General features: G+C 44.4%; 1 protein-coding gene across 6 annotated transcripts in view; it reads right to left on the bottom strand.

Annotated features, from left to right (window-relative positions):
• LOC137379456 (stabilin-2-like) overlaps positions 1-16,592 on the bottom strand; it is a 171,378-nt gene that overhangs the window by 147,513 nt on the left and 7,273 nt on the right. For 3 of the 6 annotated variants that reach the window (XM_068050295.1, XM_068050297.1, XM_068050296.1), the window contains exons 4-8: positions 5,309-5,394; positions 3,859-3,928; positions 2,711-2,806; positions 1,278-1,403; positions 375-571 (exon numbers count right to left, since the gene is read on the bottom strand). In XM_068050295.1, coding sequence (XP_067906396.1) covers positions 375-571; positions 1,278-1,403; positions 2,711-2,806; positions 3,859-3,928; positions 5,309-5,394 — 575 coding nt within the window. Of the gene's footprint in view, positions 1-374; positions 572-1,277; positions 1,404-2,710; positions 2,807-3,858; positions 3,929-5,308; positions 5,395-16,592 lie in introns of those variants that run through there. The other 3 variants (XM_068050298.1, XM_068050299.1, XM_068050300.1) reach the window with 3 other exon arrangements.

The raw sequence follows: 16,592 nt of genomic DNA, 5'->3' as shown, positions 1-16,592 counted from the left end.
GACCACCTCTCCTAACATCTCCTTATGTGGTTCAGCGTCAAAGTTTGTCAGATAATGCTCCTGTGAAAGTTTTGGGGTGTTTTATTATGGCAAAGGTGCTGTATAACTGTAAGTTGTTGCAGGTGAACAGACTTTCACACTGTAGGCAACAGCAGCAACAATACATTGGGGGCAAATTTTCCGATGGGAAGCTGACACTGACTGAAAACCTCATGCTCGCTGCCCGCGGTTTTAACACACGTGGGTGGAGGGTGAAGTTGCCTACTGTTGGCACACACTCATAAATTTAACGGTTGGGGTATTGGGGTGTAGAGAGATTCTCAGCAAATACCGAAGTGGGTTAAGCAGTTCACAGTAACTGGATATGAACCAACCTTTCCAGGGCCATCGTATTTGCAAACCGTTGAGTTTGTGGGGCAGTTCCCAAAATTTTTTTGGCATGGATCAATGGGTAAGCAGATCTGGCCGTCGCCATGGTAACCCTGTTGGCAACTGCAGGTGAAAGCGTTGGGTGCGAGATAGGTACACACAGCATTGGAGCCGCAGGCATTGTCAAGGCAAGGATTAATTGCTGCAGAAAGAACAGCATATTGTTGCTTATATTTTATTACGTTTGTACACATCAGACTTTAAACTTGCACAATGAGTTAAATACTGCTGCCTGCTTGGAGAAAAGAAAGACTTACATTTATATAGTGCTTTCCATGAACACTAGTCTCAAAGAGCTTTACAGCCAATAAAGTACTTTTGAAATGCTGTAAAGTTGGAAACATGGCAGCCAATTTGCACACAGCAAAGTCCCACAAACAGCAATGTGACAGCAATCAGGTAATCTGCTTTTATGACGTGGGTTGAGGAATATATATTGGTCAAGACACTGGGTATAACTCCATTGTTCCTCTTTAAAATAGTGCCACATGAGCTTTTACTTTCACCCTGAGAGGGCAGACAGGGCCTTAGTTTAACGTCCCATCTGAAAGACGGCATCTACGACAGTGCAGCACTCCCTCAGTACTGGGCTGCAGTGCCAGCCTTGATTTTTGTGTTCAAGTCCTGGAACCCAGAACTTTATGACTCAGGGGTGATAGTGTTACCAACTGTGCCTGGGCTGACACAGCTAAAGAACAAATTTGTTCCTGGATTACAAGTTCGGTCTTTACTTCATGTTCTGGTACAATTAGAAATAGACAAACCCAATTACTATTAATGGGATTTTATTTTTATAAACAGAAGAACGAAAACATTCCCTCATAGTCAGTAGCATAATAAGCACTTACGTTCGCATTGTGTGCTCCCTTTGGTATGGTAACCGGGTAAGCATTCGCACGCCAGCTTTCCGGTTGCTGTTTCTTCAGAACATCTTGTATTTTCAGGGCACTGCAATGCCCGACAAGCGGGTATGGCTTAGAAGATCAAGAAAGAGACTTGAGGTACTCATTGAAAATATGACAGAAGTGCTGCTGAGATTCTACTGCACTCTATTCTTGTATCTATTCTGGCCTCTTGCACAGCCCTGATTTTAATTGTTCCATCATTGGTGGCCATGCCTTCACCTACTTAGGCCCTAAGCTCTGTAATTCCCTCCCTAAACCTCTCCGCCTCTCTATCTCTCCGTCTCCTCGTTTAAGATGCTCCTTAGAACCTACCTCCTTGAATAAGCTTTTGACTAACAGTTCTAATATTAGCTTATGTAGTTCGGTGTCAAATTATGTTTGATAACACTCCTGTGAAGCCCCTAGGGACATCTTACCACATTAAAAGTGCTATGTAATTGCAAGTTGTTATTTCTATATTGCATGCTGTTTGATGATAAAAGAGAATGAACTTGCATTTATATAGCGCCTTTTGCAACCTCGAGCTATCCAAAAGCAGTCAATTATGTACTTTTGTTTACAGTGCAGTCACTGTTGTAACGCAGGAAATGTGGCAACTAATTTTTGCACACCAGCTCCCACAAGCAGCAATGAAATAGTCTGTGTTTTTTTAATGGTGTTGGTTGAGGGATAAATATTGGCCAGGACACTGGGGAGACGTCCCCAGCTCTTTTTCAAAAAGTGCTGTGGGATCTTTTGTGTCCAGCCGAAAGGGCAGATGGGGCCTCAGTTTAAATTCTAATCTGACAGACAGCACCTCCCACAGTGCAGCACTCCCTCACTACCGCACTGAAGTGTCAGCCTGGATCATATGCTCAAATTTCTGGAGCGGGGCTTGAACCCACAACCTTCTGATTCAACAGCAAGGGGCCAAGGCTGCCACTTACAGATAGAGATTGTTTGCCAGTTCTCAGTGGTTCTCAGTGTGAGTGGCAGTATCTTGTCTTGGTCATGGGCTGCACTCACGCTCTGTAAATCTGGTTTCACACTGACAAGAGTAACACTGAACTCCGTGTGAAGCTCAATGAGTGTAATACTAACTACTAAAGTAGTCTCCAGTCTTAAGTCAACTTGGAGGAGACCCCAAACTACACTACTTTGCAAACTGCAGTGGAAGCTACTTTGCATCAATGTGAAAATGGTGAATACAATGGGAGCCTAAGATTTCTGACAACATACAGGCTAAAATCAGGCCTTCCAGTCACAATAGTTTACATACAGCTAAGAACACAACGTTTCAATGCTGAAGTAAAATGTGCCCCATAAATATTGCCTTACATTTGTTTATTTATGGCGTGGGATGATCTTACGGTAAATGATCCTTGTACAGTACTTACGCTGGTCACACTTAGCTCCTGTGTAGCCTGAAAAACATGTACAGCTGCCATCTCCAGCAATTTCACTGTTGCAGTCTCCATGAACACATTCACACTCTACAAAAGGAAGAGATCTTTAAAACTCACCCAGACAGGTGTAGCATTTTACGACATATATTACATTTCTCACTTTATTATCTCGTGGGCTTTAACGGAGGCCCTTTATAAAGTCAACCTGTACTAATTGGAACTTTGCCCTTCCGTCTGAACCCCTGTGGAGGCCCAAATGGGCTGAAGACAAAAACGCAAATAAAATGTTTTTCAGTCCTCAGTTCTATTGGAGCTATGCCAATTCTTGAGGAGGTAATCAATCCCCTCCAGCATCAATTACCTTGGTCTAGTAAAGGCTTGGGGCCTTCAGAAGGCCTCAAAGGTATTCACGTCAGGTCTCAACATTCCTATCAAGGACATAAAGTGAATAATTCCCCCAGCAACAGTCCTCTTCAGGCAGCTGGAAAATCTGACCATGAGTCCCCCGACTGGAATTTAAAGAACCATTCTAAATGAGGTGAATTTGGAGGAGCCATGTTCCAGACCACATTCTAGGTCTGCTGAAGAAAAATCGAATGCACGACCTCTCACAGCTCAGGAATTTCAGGACCTGCAAGTCTAATGTTATTACTTTTGAAGCTCAATGGAAGCTTGGGTCACAGCACCTCATCTTTCAATTAGGCACTTTACAGCCTTCTGGACTCAATATTGAGCTGAAGAATTTCAGATCCTCAGCACTGCTCCCATTTTTTTTTAGATAGCAGGTAATGGGTCTGCTGTTGCATTTACAGCTCCTCTTGAACCTATATTTTGTGTCTTTACTTGATCCATTGCCACCCCATTTTGCCTTGCACCATCAAGCCTTTTGCCTTTTATTCTTTCCTCCCCTCACCCTTTGTACTTGCATAAAACTTGTTGCATCTCTAACTTGTCCCAGTTTTGACAAAAGGCCTTCTACTTGAAACGTTAACTCTGCTGCTGTCTCCGCAGATGCCGCCTGACCTGCTGAGCATTTCCAGCATTTTCTGTTTTTATATATTATTAATATTTATTACTTTGTTGTGTTTTATTTGCCATTTGATGCACTGCGATACAAAATGCGATACGCCAAATCTCACCAGAAGCACAGTCAGGTCCATATATGCTCTCTTTCGCACATTTTTCACAGGCTAGTCCCGCAAAGCCATCCTGCAATAATTAATATCAAAATGTAATACATTAGTAAGGCAGTAACACCAATTGCAGTATCCTGACTGGTTAAAGTAAAGTGAACTGGTCAATTCCAAAATGTTTCAAAAGAGAATTTCCAGTATGGGTTTTTACTGATATTTTGCACTCGTGGTTTACAATGTGTGAAGTCATCAAAAATCGAGAGAGTACATTTTGCACATTTCTTGCAAAACAATGATTGTTGCTGAAAGCACTTAATGAAAAATGTCAAAACAGGAAACCAGGCTGGCTTTTAAATGGATGCTTAAACCTGGTGACCCCTGCAAAGTGCAAATTCATTCAGGTCCTTAGCAATCTACTTAGTCATTTCCCCCAACCCTCACCCACTTGTTTAACATAGAAACTACAATATGGAGCACGACCCAGCACAATTGTCTTTTCAGGGTCACTAGAGATGATCTGAAAACCAATGGACATGTCCGATTACATAGAATTTACAGCAGAGAAACAAGCCATTCAGCCTGACTGGTCTATCCCAGTTTTTATGTTCCACATGAGCATCCTCCATTCCTCTTCATCTCACTCTATCAACATATCCTTCTATTCCTTTCTCCCTCATGTGCTTATCTAACTTCTCCTTAAAGCATCTACGCTATTCACCTCAACTACTCCTTGTGGAAGGCAGTTCCACATTCGAGCCACTCTCTGGGTAAAGAGGTTTCTCCTGAATTTCTTATTGGATTTGTTAGTGAATATCTTATATTTATGGCCCCTAGTTTTGGACTCCCCGAGAAATGGAAACCTCTCTATATCGAGCCTATCTAACGCTTTCATAATTTAAAAGACATCTATCTGGTAATCTCTCTGTCTTCTCTTTTCTAGAGAAAAGAACCCCAGCACGTTCAACAGGTGTTACTCGCAGTTCTGGATAATATTCATAAATCTTTTTTTGAAGCTTCTCCTGTTCCTCTATATCCTTTCTATAATATGGAGATCAGAACTGTGATTAATGTCTGGTGCCTTTTTTAAAAATCTGATTACGTTATGAAAATCATGTACACAGGCTCTCGTCTGGGATCCTGACTTAAAGAGGGATTGATGTTTTTGAGTCTTTCCCTCATTGGACCTCCTGATTCCCTGGGCACAAAGATAAGGGAAAAGTGCTGGACACCCAGATCATGGGGTCTCTGCCCCTTTTGCGTTGCCTCAGAGTTCCTGGGGCTTTCCTCAGAATACATTGCTTGGCTGTGGGTTCTATCAGTAGAGATCAGTTGAAGAGGCTGAGCATTGTGACTGGTGTGGGATCAAACTGCTTACTGCTGTGATTGGAATGAAATTGAGCCTTACCTTTGGCCAGCTTTCACTTTAGCACAAACCTAAGTTAAAATGCCGACCTACCATACATTTGCACACGCCGTTCCCTCCCATGCCATCGAAGCAATCTCCTCTGTTGTTACAAGGGGACTCTGCTCCTCCTGGGCACTCTGTAATCATATCAGCCAAATATCACAGCATTACATAGAATTACATAGAGTCTACAGCACAGAAACTGTAGCCCAACGAGGTCCTCTGGTGTTTAAGCTCCACACAAGCCTCCTCCCACCCCTCTTCATCAGATCCTACCTGCATAACCTTCTATTTCTTTCTCTTATTACCTTGCATCCCTTTGTATGTTATTTGCCTCAACCACTCCTTGTGAATGGCGAGTTCCACCTTCTCACTTCTCTCTGGGTAAGGGAGTTTCTCCTGGATACCCTACTTTTATTTATTGGTGACTATCTTATATTTATGGTCTCTAATTTAGGACGCCCCCAACAAGTTAATGCAACTCTAAGTGGTACTGGTCGCATGTCATTGAAAACATAATTAGCATCTGGTATATGAATGAACCTCTGAGTAGAGCAATAATTTGCTGACATTAATTGTTATAACCTGAGTGTGGGTACTGTCGAATGTGTACAGATTGCACTGCACATTCCTGTTCCTATCCTCAAGTTCCCCTGGAAGTTTGCAAGTGTTTTTTTTAGAGATGCAGCACTGAAACAGGCCCGTCGGCTCACCAAGTCTGTGCCGACCATCAACCACCCATTTATACTAATCCTACACTAATCCCATATTCCTACCACATCCCCACCTGTCCCTATATTTCCCTACCACCTACCTAAACTAGGGGCAATTTATAATGGCCAATTTACCTACCAACAAGTCTTTTGGCTTGTGGGAGGAAACCGGAGCACCCGGAGAAAACCCACGCAGACACAGGAAGAGCTTGCAAACTCCACACAGGCAGTACCCAGAATTGAACCCGGGTCGCTGGAGCTGTGAGGCTGCGGTGCTAACCACTGCGCCACTGTGCCGCCCTGCAGATCTTTCCATCTGACCGTGCGATTCGGCAATATTTACTTCTAAGAAATCTTGAACGTGCGCGGTAAATTACAAAAACAACAACCTGCATTTATGTGGTCACAGGTTTAAGGCCCATTCCAGAGATTTGAGCACATAATGTAGGTTGACAGTGCGGTACTAAGGTCTTCTGTCTGTCTGCCTGTCCATCTGTCTGAGGAGAAACCCTTAATTCTTTTCAAAGGTACCTGGACATGCAGCTGAAATGCTGCAAGGTGCAAAGCTATGGACCAAGTGCTGGAAGGTGGGATTAGATTGGGCGACGAGTTTCTATTTATTTTCTTCTCAGTCGGCATGGACACGAAAGGCTGAATGGCCTCCTTCTGTGCTGTAATTTTTCTATGTTTCTATGGTTCTTCCTTCTTCACAGAGATGTGAGCAAAATAGAAAATGAGCCAAAGAAGGAAAGATTTATCAGGTGACCAGCTTGGTCAAAGTGATGGGTTATAGGGAAGTTTACATCATTTTTCTGGCATTTCCACGGCTATTTCACCAAAGTTACAGCAAATGAGTGGACGTTCATTTCTATAACCTCTCCCTAAAAAACGCCACCTCCCTCTCCTCCTTTCCAACCCTCTTTACACCCTGGAATTTTTGGCTAAGCTTTTGGTTACCCTTCTGAATATCTCCTTTGGCTCAATGTCTATTTTGCCTCTGTGAAGCCTCTGTGAAGCCCCTTTGGGACATTTTATTAAGTTAAAACGCTTTATGTATGTGACCAGTTGTTGCCTGATGATGAAGTTTTAACTACAGTCCTTACTTGAAAGATTTCATGTGCAATAGACAAGCATTGAGCAATTAAAACTATCTCAGATAAAGCTATCTGATAAAGGAGGTAGTAAGGTGCAGAGAATACAAATGAATCTGTTTGCTGTCCAGGACTGGAACCCTCCTTATCGAGGGGCACCCAACTCGGCAATAGGCTGACACAGCTTATCTCTGCACAGGATTTTTTGTGATTTATTTGCAGTTTGCTCCTTTCTTGTCATCGCTTTCAGCATTTCTGCCAAGAGGAAGAATCGTTATCTTTGACTTGCCACTTCAGACGTGTCCTTATCAGTGATTTACTACTTCCTCACAAAGACTTTACCAATTGCAAGACTGCTCCGTCATTCCTGTTCTCATGTTTTGTCACAGATAAGAAACGCGTTATTGCTTTAAGACCACTCTCCCAAAAAATGTCACAATCATCACTTTCTTAGTCTTTGTATTTGCCGGTCTGTATATAATGCGGCTCTTTCATTAGTGCAGTGGCCCAGTGCATTACAGTGAGGGCAGTCAAACCTGTGCTGCCTCGTTAACACCACCCACACTCCCACACCCTCCACCCTCCCTCACCCCCACACTCCCACACCCTCCACCACCCCCTGCCCTCCAGAGCTCTGGCGAATTGGGACTAGAACTACAGACAACACAGTTCTACCTGTGCTTTCATTTCTCTCTCAACTGCAACAACAACCTACATTGATATAGCGGCTTTAACGTAGTTAGATGCCCCACGTTGCTGTTTGAATTGAATGTGAGTGGGGGTTTTGGAAAGGGCAGTTGTAGCAATGTTGTCTCATTGGTGGACGTGTCCAATCTAGAACACTAAAAGCGGTTAGTATCAGCAAGTTGAGAGAAATGTAAAATAATGGGGATGTGGATTTAAACTGTATGGGGTAGAAATTTGTCTGGGACTTGTTTTCGGGCTCAGATGCTGTGGAGACAGCACGGGCCCGGAACGAGAGGCCCGGGGATCACCAGGGATTGGGCTTCGGGCCTCATCTATATTTTCAGCCTGTGTTTATGGGGCTGGTCACAGGCAACCCATCCCACAAGAATAGTCCATTTCAGGCCGCCTGTCTCACCAGCAACAGTCTTGAGATAGGTTTTGAGGGGGATGGAGTTGGAGTGGGCAATAGGAAGTGCAGGTAGGGGAGGGGAAGGTGCGATGGCTAGGACTGAGGAGTAAGGGGTAGTTCACCTTCTCCTCCTGCCTCTCCAGAAAGATTTTTTTTTGTCCTGAGCAGGACATAGATCCTAATAAAGGAATCCTTCATCAGGCATTAGGTCCCTCGGAATATACTGAATCCTTTAAATATCGAAAAGAAAATGAACCTCACGAATTGTGTGGTAGGATCAATGCAGACTGGTCCCAGCCTAATCAGTCCCACTGCTAAAATGATAATAATTTGCGGCTGTTTCACGTTTTGAACATAGGAACAGTAGGAGGCGATCCAGCCCCTCGAGACAGAGATCATGGCTCATCTGGGACCGAACTCCATGTTCCGCCCACCACACACCCCCCACCCAATATCTTCAGTTATCAAAAATCAATCAATCTCAGATTTAAAATTAACAATTGATCAACCATCAACTGCTGTTTGCTGAAGACAGTTCCAAACTTCTACCACCCTTTGAGTGAAGAAGTGTTTCCTATTTTCATACCCGAAGGACCTGGCTCCAATTTTTAGGCTTTGTCCCCAAATCCTAAGCTCTCCAACTGGCGGAAATAGTTGGGAGGGGAGGGGAAGGGGGTTGTTGGCACGAATTGGCCAAATACTTTAGACACAAAAGGAGTAAAGATCTGGCCGAAATGGGGTCTTGAGCTGCAAAGTCGTTTTAGCCCTCATTTAGCACAGGACATGATCTTGGAAAAGGAGTTGAATGGTAATGGCTGTCCAGGGGATTGTTGGGAGCTGATTGACAACTAAATTGCCTGCTAGCATTCATTAAAGGGGTTGGACGCCATTTTTTGTGGAATAATAGAATTGTTAAAGCACAGAAGGAGTCCATTTGGCCCGTCGTGTCTGTACTGGCTCTCTGAAAGTGCAATTTACCTAGTGCCATTCCCCTGCCTTCTCCCCGTAGTTCTGCACATTCTTCCTTTTCAGATAACAATCCAATTCCCTTTTGAATGCCTTGATTGAACCTGCCTCCACCACACTCTCAGGCAGTGCATTCCAGATCCTAATCACTCGCGGCGTGAAAAAGTTTTTCCTCATGCTGCCATTGCTTATTTTGCCAATTACCTTAAATCTGTGCTCTCTTGTTCTTGATCCTTCCACCAATGGGAACAGTTTCTCTCTATCTACTCTGTTCAGACCCCTCATGGTTTTGAACACCTCTATCAAATTACCTTTCAACCTTTTCTTCTCCAAGGAGAACAGTCCCATTTATTGTCTCTCCTAACAGCGACCAGGTGATCAAAGAGAACAGGCCATTGCTGGGAACTTTGAGCATTACTTAAAGGTACATCTCCTTTTACTGTCCACTGCAGCAGGAGGTTTGAAGAAAACTTTTGAAACACTTCAGGAGACCTTCTGTGACACATTGTCAAGACTTCACCAACGCTCTATCAACATATATTCTGGAAATTCTCTGAGGACATCACCTATAAAAGAGTGAGTGCTATCCTACTCTACCTTATTTGGTATCTTACAGGTGTCACCAGGAGAAAGGGAGCATTTGTTAATGAACATCTTGCTATGGATCTCACTTGGACCGCAGATGGAATGGCAGGAGGACATGAGGCCAGGCAGAGGAGCAGCAGCTGCTGCAGGAGAGAGGACAGGAGGGCGAGGCGGACTCCTACCCGACTGCGGGTACAGGACATTCCTCCTCCTCTGGACTTCCTCCACCAGGACCTCCAGTGCCACGTCTAAGAGGCTGTACTCACTCTCCCTCTGCCCCTGAGCCAATCAGAAACCTGCTGCAGTGTGCCAGCCAATGCACTCCACACCTTCAGTGGAAATGGGTGCAAGGAGCCCACGTATACTGGTCCATGAAAATTGTCTCTAATCAACACCTGAGCGTTAAAGAAAAGAAAGATTTGCTTTGATATAGCGCCTTGCATAACCTTAGGATGCCTCAAAGCACTTATAGCCAATGAAGTACCTTTGAAGTGTAGCCACTGTTATAATGTAGGAAATGCAGCAGCCAATTTGTGCACAGCAAGATTCTACAAACAGCAATGTGATAATGACCAGAAAATCTATTTCTTGTGATGTTGATTGAGGTATAAATATTGGTCAGGACTCCAGGGATAACTCCCCTGCTCGTCTTCAAGACAGTGTCAGAGAACCTTTTACGTCCACCTTGGTTTAATGTCTCATCGGAAAAGACGGCACCTTCAGCAGTGCACCACGCCTGTGGTACTTGTGCTCAAGTCCTGGGGTTTGACTTGAACCCATGGTTCTGACACAGGATTGAGAGTGCTACCCATGGAGCCAAGGCTAATCTACAGGTTTCTGGTTACTGCCTGCAGTCATGTTCAGATCGTAATAATCATGACCACTCTGAAAATTACAAGCTAAGTCCGCATTTTCATAAGGGAACAGTAGTGCAGCAGCGATGTTACTAGACTAGTAATCCAACGGCCCGGACAAATGCTCTGGGTACACGAGTTGCAATCACACCACAGCAGCTGGAGGAACTTAAATTCAATTAATCCATAAATCTGGAATAAAAAGCTAGTCTCAGTAATGATGACCACAACACTACTGAATTGTCTTAAAAACCTATCTGTTCACTAACGTCCTTTAGGGAAGGAAATCTGCTGTCCTTACTTGGTCTGGCCTACATGTAACTCCAGACCCACAGCAATGTGGTTGACTCTTAACTGCCCTCTGAAATGTCCTAGCAAGACACTCAGTTGTCAGTGGCAATTAAGGGTTGCCAACAAACGTTGGCCTTGCCTGTGATGCCCATATCCCACAAAGGTATAAACAAAAATCCAGTCGTGAATGGTGATGGACAATTAAACAGCTAACTGGAGGAGGAGGTTCCAAAAACATCCCTATCCTCAATGATGGGGGTGTCCAGCAAGTCAGTGCAAAAGAAAAGGCTGAAACATTCGCAACCATCTTCAGCTAGAAATACCGAGTGGATGATCCATCTCCACATCCCCCTGAGCCCCCCAACATCACATATGCCAATCCTCAGGCAATTGGATTCACTCCACATGATATCAAGAAATGGCTGAAGGCACTGGATACAGCAAAGGCTATGGGCCCTGATAACGTTCTGACAATAGTACTGAAGACTTGTGCTCCAGAACTTGCCACACTCTTAGCCAAGCTGTTGCAGTATAGCTACAACATTGGCATCTACCCAACCATGTGGAAAATTGCCCAGGTATGTCCTGTCCACAAAAAGCTGGACAAATCCCACCCGGTCAATTACCACCCCATCAATGAACCCTTAATCATCAGCAAAGTGATGGAAGATGTCATTGACAGTGCTATCAAGCAGCACTTGCTCACCAATATTCAGTTTGGGTTCTGCCAGGGTCACTCAGCTCCAGACCTCTTACAGCCTTAGTCCAAACATGGACTAAAGAGCAGAACTCCAGGGGTGAGGTGAGAGTGACAGCCCTTGACATCAAGGTAGCATTTGATCAAGTATGGCACCAAGCAGCCCTAGCAAAACTGGAGTCAATGAGAATCAGGGGAAAAACTCTCCGCTGGTTGGAGTCATACCTAGCACAAAGGAAGATAATTGTGGTTGTTGGAGGCTAATGATCCCAACCCCAGGACATCACTGCAGTTGTTCCTCAGGATAGTGTTCTAGACCCAACCATCTTCAGCTGCTTCATCAATGACCTTCCCTCCATCATTAGGTCAGAAGTGAGGATGTTCGTTGATGATTGCATAATGTTCAGCACCATTCGCGACTCCTCAGATACTGAAGCAGTCCCTGTCCGCATGCTGTATGACTTGGACAACATTCAGGCTTGGGCTGATAAGTGGCAAGTAACATTTGCACCACACAAGTGCCAGGCAATGACTATCTCCAACAAGAGAGAATATAACCATCTCCCCTTGGCTTTCAATAGCATTACCATTGCTGAATACCCAACTATCAACATCCTGGGGGTTACTATTGACCAGAAACTTAACTGGACCAGCCATCTATGTACTGTTACGACCAGGCGAAAAAGGGTCTAAGGGTTGCTGCTCAGCCTTTGCCTGGTTTAACCGTAACAGGGTTTAATTTGAAAACACCGTGTTTTTAGCTCCCCCTTAGTGAATCCTTGTTCACTGCTCCAATTGTAAGACAAAGAAATCAGACAGGTTTCCTTAGATTTAAACAAGAAAGGTAGAAGTTTATTAATCTTAAACTCTAATCTGGTTAACGACTATGAATATGCGACGTGACCACGCTAGCATGCATATGCGATAAACACACACGCAGATAGAGACAAAAAAAGTAGAAGGAATAAAGCAGAGAAGTTTGAGGCAATATCTGGTAGTTACAGTCCTTTAAGTTCAATCTGGAGTCTTTGGTTGCCGGCAAATCTTGCAATTAGTTGGGGCCCAGTTCACACTTCAACTTTGTTCCGATGTAGGAGTCTTTTCTCTCTTGAGGTTTACGTGTCTTCCATGGGTCTGGTGGTTCGGGAGAAAGAGAGACAGAGACAGAGAGGCTTCCTAGTTCCAGCTTCAGTTACACACTGCCTTCTGTTTCTTTCTGTGCGGCACAATTCAAAAAACCCCAAGTTAGCCAGCAGGTTAGTCATGTGACTAGTTCCTTATTTGGAACAGTCTCTCCTGCAAGGTTTGTGGATTGTATTACCTTAGCAATTTCTGCAATTTGCTTCCTTACACCTTCAATGTCTGGTGATCAAAATCCATTTGGGTTAATTGGAAAAGGGTATAGTTCTTTGTCTCCACAAGCAGCGTCTCTTAGTATGCAAATGTTCTTCCAGCCCAGAGTCTGGTGATCTTCAAACAAGTCATTTCTTCACTCCAGGAACAGTTTAAAATCAATGTTCATGTGACAAAATTAATATGCCTCATTCTTGGCAGGTGGGGGAGCTGCATGACAATACTGTGGCTACAAGAGCTGGTCAGAGGCTGGGAATTCTGTGGCGAGTAACCCACCTTCTGACTTCTCAAAGCCTGTCCACCATCTACAAGGCACAAGTCAGGAGTGTGATGGAATACTCTCCACTTGCCTGGCTGGGTGCAGCTCCAACAAAACTCAAGAAGCTTGACACCATCCAGGAAAAAGCAGCTCGCTTGATTGGCACCCCATGAGCAAACATATACTCCCTCCAGCACCGATGCACAGTGGCAGCAGTGTGTACCATCTACAAGATGCACTGCAGCAACTCGCCAAGGCACCTTTGACAGCACCTTCCAAACCCGCGACCACTACCACCTAGAATTACAAGGGCAGCAGATGCATGGGAAAACCACCACCTGCAAGTTCCCCTCCAAGTCACACACCATCCTGACTTGGAACTATATTGCCGTTCCTTCACTGTCGCTGGATCAAAATCCTGGAACTCCCTTCCTAACAGCACTGTGGGTGTCCCTACCTCACATGGACTGCAGCGGTTCAAGAAGGCAGCTCAGCACCACCTTCTCAAGGGCAATTAGGGATGGGCAATAAATGTTGGCCTAGCCAGTGATGTCCACATCCCACGCATGAATTAAAAAAAAGCTTTTCTTATCAACACAGCACCATTTAGCACTTGTTTTCACCCTTTGGCTAAAAAAACCCCATTGTCTCTGTCTACATAACTAAGCAGTCCACAAAGTGAAAGATGCTACGTAAATGCAAGTTCCTTCATTCCTTTTCTTCACTCTGCACTTCCCCTAGATTCACGACGGAGCCGTAAAGTAAAAATTCGACTGCTTCAAATTTTTTTTTGATGATTTAGCTCTACGTGGACACTCGTGAACATTCTTATCATTAAGGAAACATTTGGTAGCACGCAATGAATAGAGATGGTAATGTGAATGAATTGTACTGTCATCACCCTGGAAATACACAGCAAGTCAGGGCTTTCTGCTGAGAGGAAGGAAGCCTGCTCAAATAACTTAAATACCAACACCGGCTGCTTAGACAGCACAGTTATTTTCATTGATTTACACGATGGGGTCAGGGTCATTGGAAATCTCTGTTGATGGTGCTACAAAACCTTCAAGTATTAAATTTACAAGAACATTTCAAATCTTGCAGTTAACTTTGTAATCAAGTTGCACAGCAACAAGTCACCAAGGCTCCTTTGACAGCATCTCCTAAAACTCATGACCTCCAACACCTAGAGGTATAAAGGCAGCAGGTGCATGGGAACACCATCACCTTCAGGTTTTCCTCCAAGTCACACAACATTCCAACTTGAAATATATCACCGCTCCTTCATAGTCACTGGGTCAAAATCCTGGAAATCCCTACCTAACAGCACAGTGGGTGTACCTACTCTACATGGACTGCAGCGGTTCAAGACAAAGGCTTCTGAAAGGTAACGAGAAATGGGCAATAAATGATGGCCTTGCCAGTGAAAAGCACACCCCAAGAATGAATTACAAATTACTCCAATCAGATGGGAGGAATACCACCTCTCAATAGTTTCCACGGAAAATTTTGTCGAAGGACTGAATTTCGTCAGTGAGGTTATCAGCCAGAGGAATTTCACTCCCATTGCCAAACAGCCCAGGAAGGTCCTGTGTTTGAACCCCTGTCCAGTTAGGACTCAGCAGGGCCAGAAATTCCTCGGATGACAGCGCACAGCAGATGGTGCCCTCAGCATCCCTGAACACCAGAGGAAAATGTGACCATGATTCTTGTCTAGTAAGTCCCTCTGCAATGGCATGTGTTTGGATGTCAGCTGCAGGGGGGCAGGGTCAGGCTGAGCCTCGATAACCCATCATGTAAAACATCCTGCTAGCACCTCCTGTCCAGGCACACACTGTAGGAGTGGTCAATTGGGTGGGGTATTGAAGGGCTGCCCTTGTTTGTGGAATATTACCCCAACAAGAGTCCCAACATGGGAGGAACTTATAACTATATTAAAAAGCAGCTAACATTTTATTAAATGTAAATAAATAACAGATAGCAATGTGCCTTCAATCAATTAGTCTTGAATTTTAATAGTTTCTTTAAGTAGTAACCGGTCTCCTTCAGAAATTGGTCCCTGCACCTCAGGACGGATATATTGACCTCGGAGGGGGTGCAGTACAGATTCACCAGAATGAACCCAGGGCTTAAGGGGTTAAATGATGAGGACAGGTTGCAGAAACCTGGCTTGTATTCCCTTAGTTTAGAAGACTGAGTGGTGATCAGGTCTAAGTATTTAAAATGTTAAGAGGATTTGACAGGTCAGATATGGAGAAACTATTTCCTTTGGTGGGGGAATCAAGAACAAGGGGACATAGGAACAGGGATAGGCCATTCACCCCTCCCTTCATCCATAGGAGCATTGGAACAGGAGAAGGCCATTCAGCCCCTCGAGCTTGCCCCGCCATTCAACGAGATCATGGCTGATCTGTATCCTAACCCCATCCACCTGACTTGGCTCCATATCCCTTACTGCCTTTGTCTAGCAAAAATCTATTGATCTCAGATTTAAATGCAAGTTTTTAGAGAAGTTTTTAATTGAGCTAGCACCTACTGTTGTGAGAGATCCTCCCTTCGCCCACCCGGTGTGAACAAGTATTTCCTAACTTCTTCCCTGAATGTCCTGATTATTGTTAGGTCAGAATATCAAGGGAGATGGAGCAAAGATGGGTAAATGGAGTTGAGGTAAAGAGGGGACATGATTGAACTGAAGAGTGGAACAGGTTCAAGGGGCTGAATGGCCTACTCCTGGTCCTGAGGCTCCTCATTTATTGAGGGATATGTTGCCAGAGCTTGATAGCTGCATGTTCCTACCACCTTTCCATTGTCCTCCCTTCTTGCAAAAATTTTCCTCTTTGACCAAGCCTTCAGGTCCTCATTAACCTCTGCACTCTCCTCACCATGCTCAATGTCCACCTCACTATAAAGTGCTCTTTCTGCACATGTGCCTTGCTGTATGAATGGAAGTTGCTGGAAATCAGGCGGGATCAACATTTTCCTCCAGCCCCTCCCATCATCAATAGGAACATAAGAACAGGGGGAAGCCATTCAGCCCCTTGAATCTGTTCTGCCATTCAATGAGATCATGGCTGATCTGTGACCTAACTCCATATACCCCACTATCCACTCCCTGCAGGATTAGAGTAGGAGCATTTAAACCTAATCCATCCTCTACCTAACCCTGGTCCACAGTAAACAATAGTTTTTAATCTCCCATGATTTAGGGGTAGTTTTGCATGTTCACTCTGTACTTTACAGCTGTCTTTTAGAGATTCACAGCTCTTTGGCTGCTGCAACCACTTTAATTAGCTAATATTCGTTAGCGATAGTCACCAGCATTGTGAATAGAGATTTCTGAGACTTCCTCAGGTCAGTGGTGGGCAGTCTACAATTGTTCATCCCGTGCCCTTCAGCTCTTTTTCACAGCTAGTAATCATTGCAACTGTTG

Source organism: Heterodontus francisci, chromosome 18 (assembly GCF_036365525.1).
Source record: "Heterodontus francisci isolate sHetFra1 chromosome 18, sHetFra1.hap1, whole genome shotgun sequence".
NCBI lineage: Eukaryota > Metazoa > Chordata > Chondrichthyes > Heterodontiformes > Heterodontidae > Heterodontus > Heterodontus francisci.
This window is presented reverse-complemented; position numbering and strand designations above follow the sequence as displayed.